This window comes from Andrographis paniculata, unplaced genomic scaffold, assembly GCF_009805555.1.
Source record: "Andrographis paniculata isolate CXL003 unplaced genomic scaffold, ASM980555v1 Contig37END, whole genome shotgun sequence".
NCBI lineage: Eukaryota > Viridiplantae > Streptophyta > Magnoliopsida > Lamiales > Acanthaceae > Andrographis > Andrographis paniculata.
In genome coordinates this window covers 2,112,808-2,125,478 of record NW_026137570.1, presented here as the reverse complement: position 1 = coordinate 2,125,478, position 12,671 = coordinate 2,112,808, and the positions used below count along the sequence as shown (strand labels likewise).

The following is a 12,671-nucleotide window of genomic DNA, read 5'->3' as shown; positions in this document are numbered from 1 at the left end:
CCAGACCATCCATTACGGGACAATATTTAGGTGTAATTATAAAGATGAAAAGTTATACTATATAAAAAAATAAATATATATGAAATATACTTTTTAGAGTCAAAATTGAAGTTTTTGGTAAGAGAAAATTACTATAAATCAATAGCATTTTTTCTGTAACTGCTGCAAAAAATGAAATAATAGATTGAAGATGACTTAAATAATTAAGAAATATATTAATAAAAATAATTATTATATGATAAAATTATTTATAAATTAAAATTAAAATAATTAAATAATTTAATTAAAATTTTAAAAATATATATTATATTATTTTAATTATAACAATATAATATATAATAATACATTAAAATTTAACTGTAATATTATCATGATACATTGGAACACAGCCATTGAATAAATCCAAACAGTCATTGAAACTGAGCCGGCAATGGGTCGATTCGTGTCGGGTTGAATACTTTAAACGGGTTAAATTATTCAACCATAACCTGACCTGTTTATTATCGTGTCGGGTTCGTGTTAACCCGTTTATTATCGTGTCGAGTTCGGATTGATTCATGTTGACCCGTATACATAATTAAGTCTAATTTCTTGATTAAAATTAAATAATTTTTTATTTCGTTATCGTGTTATGATAGTTTTTATTGGTTTGAGCGTAAATTATGTTGAATGATTTAAAATTGAACTTAGTTTAAATTAATTTATCAAAAAATTATTAAATTATAATTATTGTATATATATAATTTATATATTAATCAATATTAATATATTATAATCGGGTTGTCGTGTCGGGTTCGAGTTGAGAGCCTCAACCCTAACCCGATCCGTTTATTATCGTGTCGGGTTCGTGTCAACTCGTATACATAATTGGGTTGAAATATTTGACCCAAACCCAATTATTTCGTGTCGGATTGTCATGTCGGGTTAGTTTTTGCCGGCTCTAATTGAAACACAGCTCTTTACATGAGATTTGTGAGTCTTGGATCAAGTGATCATGAAGAGTGTGTTTGTTTGTAGGTAGGGGTGTCAAAATTAAACTCGACCTAAAAAATTGAACTCGTTTGACTTAAAAATTTTCAGGTTCAGATTTGAGTGTTTCGGATTTGCAAAATATCTAGTTGACCGACCCCAAAATGAAAAAAAAAAAAATTGTGTCGTGTTCGGATGGGGTTTGGGTTGAATTGATAATTTGAAATATAAAAATCAGGTTGAGTTTTGGATTTCGAGTTACCTGAAATTATTTATTATTATTTTAATTTATAATATTTATATAATATTATATTAAATATAAAATAGTATAAAAATTAAGCTAAAAATGGATTTTTTAAGGTAAATTTATTTTTTTTTAAAAAAAAGGTTTTTGGGTTGTTTTAGGTAGAGTTTGTGCTGGGTTTGTTTGGATTTCGGAAGACCCGAAACTACATCAGGTTGACCTTAACCTGACTTGAAAAAAATTATGTCGTGTTCGGGTCTATGATTTCGGGTTAAATTTCGCGTTTCGGTCGAGTTCAAGTAGAGAGTTTTTGTTACACCTAAGGCTCAACCTAACACGAATACGACCCGAAAATAGGAATTGCCATAGTTTCAATTTTGACTTGAAATAATTATTTGATATGATATAATTATATGTTGATGTAATATTTTAAATGTAAAATCAAATTTTAGTGTAATATAACAAATACAAAGTCTATTTTTGATTTGATATTTATAGATGAAGAAAATTTTGAGATAGTAAAAACAAAAATAAAATCTTACAAACAAACAAACAAACACGCCCTAAAATAATTGAGTTGAATTGAGATGAGAAATTCAGTTTACAGATAATCCTAATTTCGTCTGAATTACTATTTCTAGTCTAAGATCTTTACATCCAAATTGGGTCAATAAATATATTGTCCATTGCTTTTTGTCTGTTATTTTTTACTGTAAATCGGAAGTCGCAATAACGTGCACATGTCGTTCTTATCTAAGGATTTTATTTATTTTCTTTTTAGCGCGCTGATGTTTAAATATTAATTATTATATCAAAATATAGTATAAATTAAGAAATAATTATAAATATATTTTTATTAGTATCTTATGGTATTAATAGAATACTATCTGTACAAAATATTATACAAATATAAAAATATTTTTAACGTCAAGTACAATAATGCAAAAGGTAAATGTAACCCTTGCAGGTGGGTGGACGAAGTATTTAATTTTATATTCAAAATTAGAAATTAGTTTTTAGCAATTATGTATGTTTTTTTAATCGAATTTTTCCAAATTTTACTATTTGGACTATGCGTTTTCCAAAAAAAAAATATATTTCTCTCACGAAACATCTCATCAAATATTATTTTAATTCCAAACTCAAACCAAATTTTCTCAAACTCAACCAAAAGAAAAACACTAAAAAATGAAATCAAATGTATTAAACAGAATAATTTTTATTCATTCATTCCCAATTCAATATGGTCTTTTGAAGTTTTATAGTAGATTAAAAAATAACAGTATTTTATTGGTTAGTGGAAGTGTATAAGAGTTTTTGACATTTTTGTCATTTGATTTTTACGTATAAAGTAATTGTATAGGTAATGATATGTTTGTAATTTAAGTAAAAATGATGTGTATTTTGATATTAGGTATATGATTACTTTTTCTAAAATAAAAAAAAATGATACTTTAAAGTGGGACAGATGAAAATGATAAAAAAAATACTTTAAATTAAAACATAAAAAATATTATATATATATATATAAAACAATTATATTACTCCATAATATTATTATTATTTATTAGTTTTCTTAGTCAATAAAAATAGCTTTAAGATCCTCGTGAGAAGGAAGTAATATTTTGTTGATAAATTTAAAATGGAAATTTATATAATTTTGATTATATAAATTATACTTTTATTTTGGTCCGTCTCGTAACAAAGTATCAATTTATTCTTTTAGTACATATACTTTCTACTAACATTGAAAATACCCTTATAATTTATAATATATTACACAAATGTCATTATTTTTATATCATACAATATTAATAAGATTATTTTAGTATTTTCTACTTTATTCATACCATACCCCAATATAGCAGTAATATTTCTAAAACTTCGTGAAAAAACAAACGAACAGATAAATAAGGGACGAAGGACGCAGTACAATATTTTTTTTGTCGCGATTTAAAAATAGTCTTCTATCTTATTCTTCGTCAATTTAATATATGAATACAAAATGTGACACATAGAGTGCATTTTTAAGTGCCACGTGAAGTTAAATTATTAGAAAGATAGTGATTGAAATGCACTTATTTTGGACATAGCTTAAATAAATTTATATGTGTTCACAATAAAAATAGCACGTTCTTAACTTGTTCAAAATAAATGAAATTTGAAATTTCCTAAAAATAGGTAAATAATGTTGGTTCGGGTTCGGGGGTTTGAATTAAAATAATGGGTAAACTGTTTTTTAGTCCCGTAAGTGACCCCTTATCATTTTAGTCTCGTAAGTGGAGCATGTCGTAAACTAGTCCCATAAGTGAAATTTTGTTGTTGTTTTAGTCCTCCGGCGCCGGAGACACCTGCGTGGCTCTCCGGAGCCACGTGTCCGCCAGGTCAGCGACACCCGGCAGACACGTGGATTTTATTTTTTATTTTTATTTTAATTTTTTTTTTTTTAAAAAAATATTTTTAATTTATTTTCAATTTTATTTGCTTTTTAAAAAAAATTTTATTTGGTCCAATTAAAAAAAATAAAAAAAATAAAATTCACATGTCCACCAGGTGTCGCTGACCTGGCGGACACGTGGCTTCCGGCAAGCCACGCGGGTATCTCCGGCGTCAAAGGATTAAAACAACGAAATTCTTTTACTTATGGAACCAGTTTGCGACATGTTCCATTTACGGAACTAAAATGATAAGGAGGTTCAGTTACGGGACAAAAAAAAACGGTTTACCCTAAAATAATGGTATGGTGAGATATAAATAAATATTGATGTAATATTTTTTGGGAGAAAAAATTTGTATAAAATGTATAAATTTTTCACAATTCTTCAAACCAACACACCTTTTATATTTTATGGGTCTCAATTTAATGTATATATATATATATTTTTTTATCATTCATATATGTCTCATACATCTTCATATTACAGTAAATGTAATAATTCACTAATATCAAAATGTTCATAATTTTTTACATATATTACAAACATATCATTATATATACAAATGACAAAAATGTCAATTATCTTACATATTTTTACTAACAAATAAATATTATCATTTCTTTTTATATTACAAAAATCCAAATAAATACTTCTCGTCCGAGTCGGAGGGAGGATGATGTGTTTATATGAACAAATGAGTCTAAATCAACAATATTTACCTCGTACAGTTTTTACTAAAGTATACTCCATTCGTTCCATATGTATATATCCGTTTGTTTTTTGCACGGAATTTAGAAATATTAGTATTATATTGGAATTTAGTAGGAATAAAGTTGAAATTACTAAATAACCTTATTAGTATTGTGTGATATAAATATAATGATATTTGTGTAATATATTATAAGTTGTAAGGGTATTTGTAATGTTAGGTAGACAGTAAAGTTATTAAAAAAACGAAATAAATACTTTATTATAGAACGGACCAAAATGAAAAAATGAATAGTTTGTTAAGACACAAAAATAGTATTATTTATATTTAAAACATTAAATCAAAATATTATATATATAAAAAAAAATAATATTTCATCTCAAATCAATTTTAAATTACAACCCGACAAAATTATTATATTTCAAAAATTATTACTCCCTCCGTCCCAAAAGAAGTGTCTTATTGAGAGTTGGCACGGGAATTAAGAAATAATAGTATTTAATTGAAAGTGGGTATAAAATAGAATGTAAAGACTAAAATGCCCTTACTTTTTGAAGGATTTTAAAGAGTGTGTTAGAGTAATAATTATAGGTAGTATGGAAAAGTAGGAATAATTTTGTTACAAAGTAGGGATCACGGCTACTAAATAAGGAAATAAGACACTTTTTTGAGACAAACAAAAATAGAAAAACAAGACAAATCTTTTGGACGGATGGAGTATTAATTACTTAAAAATTTTTTGATTAATTTGAAACTAAATTGGGCCAATATCATGCTAATAGACATAAGTGAGGTCCACAAAAAAGCCCATAATCAATTTCAAGCCCAACATATATATATAATTTTTTATTATTTTTTAAAAATCATTATGAAATATATATATATTTTTTATATTATCGATTTTTTCATATTTCATATTAAAAAAATATTCCGAACTAAAATGCTAAACAAATACACCTATATATTTTTATAAAACAATATATCCAACTACTATTTGATTTTAAAATCAAAATACAAAATTAAATATACAAAAACCTTAGATTGAATTCTTAAACTTAAATTCGTCTCATGCAATTTCTTTTGTCTACAAAACATCAAATCTTATAATTATTTTATTATAAAAAATAACAAAAATTAAAACATCTAAATTACAATAAGGACACACTCATTGATCTTCTACAAATACTTTAGAAAAAAATTAATATAACCAAAATTCATCAATTTTGGTCGCAATATAAAAATTCATCAATTTTGGTCTTAATATAACCAAAATTTATAATTTTTTGTCTGAATATAACCAAAACTCATCATTTTTGGTCTTAATATAACCAAAACTTATAATTTTTTGTCTGAATATAACCAAAACTCATCATTTTTGGTCTCAATATAAATTTTTTATCAATTTTAGTCCCAATATAATAAAAACTCATCATTTTTTGTCATAATATAATCAAACCTTATCTTTTTTTGTCTCACCGTCAATAAACCGACGTAAAATGCTGACGTGAAAAGAAATCAAACCTTATATTTATATTTGAAGCAATTGCACATTCTTGCAAGTCCCATCAGGATTTTTCGTCGGTTTGTTGACGGTGAGACTAAAAAAGATAATGTTTGATTATATTGAGATTAAAATTAATAAAAATTTTATATTTGGACCAAGAATGATGAGTTTGGTTATATTGGGACAAAAAATAATAATTTTTGATTATATTAAGACCAAAATTGATAAAATTTTTATATTGGGATCAAAATTGATGAATTCTGGTTATATTATGACCAAAAATAATTTTTTCCCAATAATTTATTATAAAGTTATTACAAATGCATTTATTTAGACGTTGTTTAGATTATTTTTTTTTTCAAAAAAAAAATTCTACTATTATTTATTAATAATATTTTTTTTAAACTCTAAATTTATATCTAAATCGATACACAATATTAATTTTGTATTTTGATATTATTTATAATTCAAAACCATAACATTACTTTTTATTATTTTCAAATTTTTAAAGTTTTTCAAAAATCTTCATCTAAACAGAATCTTATACTTTGATGTATTTTGAAATTTTAAATATTTTTTAAGTGAAAATAATAATTGAATTTGATTGAAAATGTAAATATTAAAAACAATGTTTTTAGAGATAGATTTAATTTAATTATTTGATAGATCATAAATAAGTAAATAATTGCATATAGATGATTTGAATTTAAAATTATATTTTATTATATTATAATAAATTAGAAAATAAATATTGGTTTTTTACTTTTTTAAAATTATTTGATTTTTTGAGGCAAAAAATTTAGAATGATAAAAATAAAAATCTATAACCTTAATAAGAATTTGTTTGTTTAGTGAAAATAGTTCGAAAAGAAGTTCTTTTATATGAGTCATAAAGAATTGTGTAAGTAATATAAAAATAATGAGTTATATAATATATTAATTTTTTTTATAAAACATATATTTGGGGAAATATATTTTTTCAAAAATAAAAAATAGAAAACACACCCTAACAAACTTACTATTTGGAATTAACAAATACATCTAAATCAATAAGGTTGGTTCTTTTTAATTTTTTACAATTCAATTTTTTTTGATTAATATTTTATTTCATAAAATATTTTATTAAATTATTATTTAAATAAAAAAAAATTAAAATAAATAATTTTAAAATAATAAAAAATTATTTATTTTAAATTTGTATAAATAATCTAAATTTATATAAACACTAGGGATGTAATCCTTTTACAAATTTTTTTTTCATATATCTTTCTAAAACAATTTTAATACTATATTATAGATAGTATTTATTATTTTTATATTATTTATATAATTATCTATATTTTATATAAAATAATATTCGTTTAAATTAATTTATAAAACAAAGACATTCTATTATTTTTTGTTTAGTTCATGGATTTTTTTGGTGGGACTGAGATTTTACATGTGATGAGATTTATTATATTTAGGATTTGAATTTTTTATATTCTAAATGACACAATTGTCCTCCTATGAATTTTATTTATTTTGATAAATTAAACCTCTAATTTATTATTAATATAAATTGAAAAGATATCAATAATTTTATAGGATGACAATATATTCGCGTAAAGACCCGACCTATTTATTTGAAATTGAGTTCAATTATTTGAGTACTAGGCGTGGATCCGGGTCATTTTCGGGGTAATATAATAATAATATATCAATTATACATATGAAAAAATAATTTCGAATAGTATAATTATATTAAAAATATTTGTTGAGTTTAACGTATTCATTATTTTATTATAATATTTTTCTAATAAAATACATAAGTTTTAATATACATTGAATCCAGTACATGTGTAATTTTAAATTAAAATTTAAGGATTGTAAAAAAAAATGAGTTTTTCGGATCTATCAAGTCTTTCCGGATATAGTCTCGGTAGGATATAGTATAATCGGATCCAATTTGGTCTCGGATCTAACAATATATATTTGGAATGAATATCAGTTCCGATTAAATCCGACTCATTGTGGTCCATATAATTTTATAATTCAAATAAAAATTATAATAAATAATAATTTTAAACAATGAATTTATTAATTTATTTAAAAAATATTGTACCATAAAAAATAATATTAATTAAATATATAATTCAAATAATAATTAATTTTAAAATTATTTAATTTTTTATATAAATATAATACTATTATTTCTTTTATAAGATGATATAAATATAAAAATTAAAATTTGAAGGACGAGATTTAAAAGTAACAGGGTACCTCCATTGTAAAAAAATCCTTTATTCGTAGGATTTTGAACCACTTTTTCAAATTCCATCACTTTAGATTCCACCCTTTTTCTTTTTTTTAACCAAATATGAATTTCATATTATTTTAAATTCCAGACAGCTAAGGTTCTTTTGCAATTAGCCCCAAAATTATAAGTAGTTAAAGCACGAAAACTATTTTAAAATAATTTATGGGTTCTTTTGCAATTAGCCCCAATTTATATATTTGGATTATTTTCCATTTTATTATTTAATTTTAAAATCACGTTCTCAATCGCCTCGACCTGTCGGATGTCTATGGCGTGGTGGTTTTTCTGCGATCTTTTCTCCCGCGCACAGCGATGTTGATGGCGCTCCTCGACGTCTTGCATATTTTGGTTGCGTATTTGGTCTCAGCCTCTCGAAAGCTTTGAAACGGGTATTAATTTTTTTTTTGTTTATTTTTGGACGTGTTTTGAATGTTTGATTGCTTTTTGTCTGAAATTGGGCGATTGTTTGTTGTTTACATGATTCGGTGCATCAATTGGTAACGTGAGTTAATTTATATATGCTCTAATTTCAATCTGCGTATGTCTATGGTTGAATTGTGTGGTTGTCAAATGGTTTGTTTGCGAAGGGAAATGAGGCGTGCTTAAATGGATACTTAATGCTTTTTTATATGATTAGCATCGCTGTTTTAGCTCAAAGAGGGAATAGGAGTGTTGTATTTGATTTATTTGGTTTCAATTTGGATGTGTTTTTGGTTGTTTAGGATGTTATATGTTATTTTGGATTTGAGTTTTTGAATGACAAATAGGTTTCCGACGAATGTTTTTAGTTTTTAAAACAAAATAGATTTTGGTTGTTGGAAACAGGTTTTGAATGAGTGTTTAGTAAATTGAAAACAAAAACGAAAATACGAACAAACCTATTGATTATTGAATTAGCTAAGAGCGGAAAATAGATTTCCATAAGTAGTTGCAATGACTTTTTCAATGATTTAGTGAAAATATGCATTTGAGAAAATGGCAGTGTTTTAAATGCTTTTGTGCATATGAGAGGGAAAATTGATGGTAATGGTTGATTTGAACATATATGATCAAGGATTGATGAATATCAGGTACCCAGCAAAATTTCAAATCTAAATTTGGATTATTTTAATTCATTCGACTATAACTGATGAGTGAATGCCACTAGCTTATTAACATTATTTGAAAGGATTTTCAAAGGATACATAAAGTTGATGTTATGGTTAGTTTGAATCGAAGGGACTGCAAAGATAACCAAAAAAGAGGAAAGTAAATGAAAGGGTTGGAAATTTCTATTACATTTGAGAACATTTTGAAATGGGAAGAAATTTAAAGGATTTGGAAGGATAAAATCCTTCTTTCTCTCACTACAAGCTTTGGGAATTTGGATGATCCTTTCTTTTCTTTCCTGTTATTTGAAGGGTTTTTGCTGCTTTGTTGACGAGGAAAAAACTCAAGATAAGTGTAGCATGTGTTGTTATTTCGGTTTTCACACTATTCAATATACATTGCATTTCATCTTCCCTGCGAGAAAATCATCAAATTTGAGATCTATTTTTTATTCAATACATCACATACACACTCATTGTTGCCTAAAAAAAACACACACATACGCACTCAATTTTGGCCCTTCTTAGTTATAAAAATATATTCCATATTCATTATTTTGTCCCCTTGTTTAATTTTCTCTAGCAAGTAATGGTTGTTTAACTTTTATTTCTAAGTAAATTATTACCTCATTAACATCAATAAACCCAAAACACAATGGAAATTGGAATTTCCTTTAATTAATCTTGCCATGTAAACTGTAAAGTGGCCATTTGTGAATTTCAGCTCTATTTATAACTTATCATGTTTCTCAGAAAAGTTTAGACGTAGTTTGTGATTGTACTGGTTAGTTTTGTTTTAGCATAGAATTGGTAGGTGTGGAATGATTGGGTAATGCCAGAGTTAGAAATTGGTATGTCAACTAGTTGTTTGATTTAGCATTATGGTCACTTCATCATCGGAATCTAGATCCTGGTTTTGGCAAGAGAACACAATTTAATTCCTTAAATAATCTCGATGTGCCGTCTTCCAAAGCAATGGAGATATTTGCTGACCTTATTCAATTTTCTTGTAAAGAAAACCAATTTGGAAGCTGAATTCTCTGATTTCAAAAGGGTTGTGTGCACATACATACGTACAAGAGATATCTTGCTAGAAAATAATTTGATTTAATTTTTCTTAACAAAAATAAGAATCAAATCCTAAATATATAAAAGTATTCGCATTCCTATTTTCCTTATTTTGTGACACTTTCTAGTTGAAAATGTATGTTAAATCATGTTCTGTATATTTAACAATGTAGTTTATACATATATTTTGTATTATTCATAAATCTTGCGCGGGTGTGTTTTCTGTTTGATATCAAGTTATATTGGCAGGTTGATAAATATCTCTCTCACTCTTCTCTCTTGCTTTTTCGCAGCTTTCTATCTTACATGCGTAGATTGTCTGCATAGCACTGCACTGAACCCCAAATTTGTGTTGATCTATTGATAGAGACCTGCACCTCGGATCCCTCGAAACTGGGGTTGATTTCTGCTCCTATAGCAACAGGCAGAAAATTTGATTGCGTGGATTCGAATTTGGATTCTCTGAAAATGCTTTTGTGCAACCTTTAAGGAAATGGATAATGGTCAGAACAGTGATTGTAATCAAATGGATGGTTCCATGGTGTTGCATCTAGAAAAAAAGGAATCCATGAGAAGCCCCGACAATATTTTGGTTCGTCGTCTGAATAATCGAGAAAGGCAGCGCAGATATAGAGCCCGGAAACGGCGCGAAGCTGATCTTAAGAAGGCATCAACAACTGATCAGTCAATTTCACCGCATCAATATCAGCACATGCCTGCTGAGTTTGTTTCTGTACCTGTCGAAGTTGAGGCCTTGCAAACCCTAACCCCCACTGATTACGTGACTCGCGTCCATTGCCAACGAGACTGGAAGAAAGACGCTCGAAGAGCTCATATGCTCGAGAAACAAGAATCCAGTCCTGTTGTCCAAACCAATTTTGAGGCTGCTGTTGTTATGGAATCGGTTACAAAATCAAACTTAGTGTCCAGCCATTCGACTCCTTCCATTTTCGACAATAATGCAACGCGGAAATTGGTGCCTAATCGGAGACATTGGAAAGCTGAGGCTAGAAACCGGAAAGTTCAAACCGAGCATGGTTAAGGTATTTCTTCTGCATTAAATTGGCTGTGCTGTAGCCTTGCTTTTTAAATGAAATGCCTCAACTAACAATGCAATTTCTTGTAGCTTAATTTAGGGTTAGTGTTTCTTTGCAAGTAGGATTGTTGTTTTCATATTTCTTGATGTGTTTTTAAGATCAAATAATCTCAAAAACCAAATCATAATTTGCAGCTCAATTTTCATTTATAATTGCAGTTTTCTAGTTGTTGCCGGATTTTTTTTTAAAGTTTTATTTATTTATTTATTCTTATAAGTTGCGATTGCTGTATTTTTATAGAAATTTGGATTATTGTTGAGCGTTTCAACTTATGCTTTCCTTGATTACTAGTTTGAACATGATGTTTTGTGTGAGGAAATAGTGTATTATTACAGGGAATTGTGATTGTTGTATTTTTATAGAAATCGGGATTGTTGTCGAGCATTTCAATTAATGCTTTTTTTGTTGATTAGTTTGAACGTGATGTTTTGTGTAAGGAAATAGTGTATTTCTATAGAGAATTGCAATTGTTGTATTTTTATAGGAATCGGGATGATTGTCGAGCATTTCAACTTATGCTTTAGTTTTGTTGATTAGTAGTTTGAATGTGATGTTTTGTATAAAAAAATATATATTTTTATAGATAATTACTATTATTGTATTTATTTTTTTTTATGGGAATTAGGATTATTGTCAAGCATTTCACTTATGCTTTCCTTTTTGTTGATTAGTAGTTTGAAGGTGACGTTTTGTGCCTCGGAATTTTGAACTATTTTTTAACCCCGCTGGTTCTAGTTTGTCCGGCTACAAGAGAGGGACAACATGCTAGGGTGTCACAAGTCCAACCCCCGACTACATTTTGGTTGTGTTTGGTGTGGGGTTTTTGTGGTTTGATTTTTTGTTGTCTTTTTTTATGTATTTGTTGTTCTATTGATATTTTGTAAGAAAAGTGGTTATTAAAACTAGGGAGACGTTGAGAATGGAATTGCAGTAGAGAATAGAATTGGAGAGAAATGGAATTGAGTAGAGAATGAGAATTAATTCTCTTGTTTGATAAAACAGATAATTTATTTGAGAAATCTAAAAAAAATGCAGATATATGAATGACCAAACAAAAATAAATGATTAACCCGATAAAAAAAGAGTTTAAACGAATGAGAATTCATGAAAAATATTTTTGGTAAATTTTTTTTAAAAAATTATAAATTATGTACGATGTTTTTTAAGATTATATTTTAGTACAATTTCTTAAAATATCGTAAAAATAAATTAAATTTGTTTTTTGTAAAATTAAAATAATATAATTTTTAAAAAA

General features: G+C 26.5%; 1 protein-coding gene across 3 annotated transcripts; it reads left to right on the top strand.

Annotated features, from left to right (window-relative positions):
• The first annotated feature begins 8,392 nt into the window (after window positions 1–8,392).
• On the top strand, window positions 8,393–12,370 carry LOC127250055 (uncharacterized). 3 transcript variants are annotated; one of them, XM_051273204.1, is made up of 3 exons: window positions 8,393–8,552; window positions 10,613–11,362; window positions 12,091–12,370. In XM_051273204.1, exon 2 carries the CDS (start codon window positions 10,813–10,815, stop codon window positions 11,359–11,361), a length of 549 nt encoding a protein of 182 aa, XP_051129161.1. In that variant the 5' UTR covers window positions 8,393–8,552; window positions 10,613–10,812; the 3' UTR covers window position 11,362; window positions 12,091–12,370. The 3 variants fall into 3 exon arrangements, with proteins under 3 accessions (XP_051129161.1, XP_051129160.1, XP_051129159.1); XM_051273203.1 differs by having other exon boundaries at window positions 12,088–12,369; XM_051273202.1 differs by lacking the exon at window positions 12,091–12,370 and having other exon boundaries at window positions 10,613–11,981.
• Window positions 12,371–12,671: the final 301 nt, after the last annotated feature.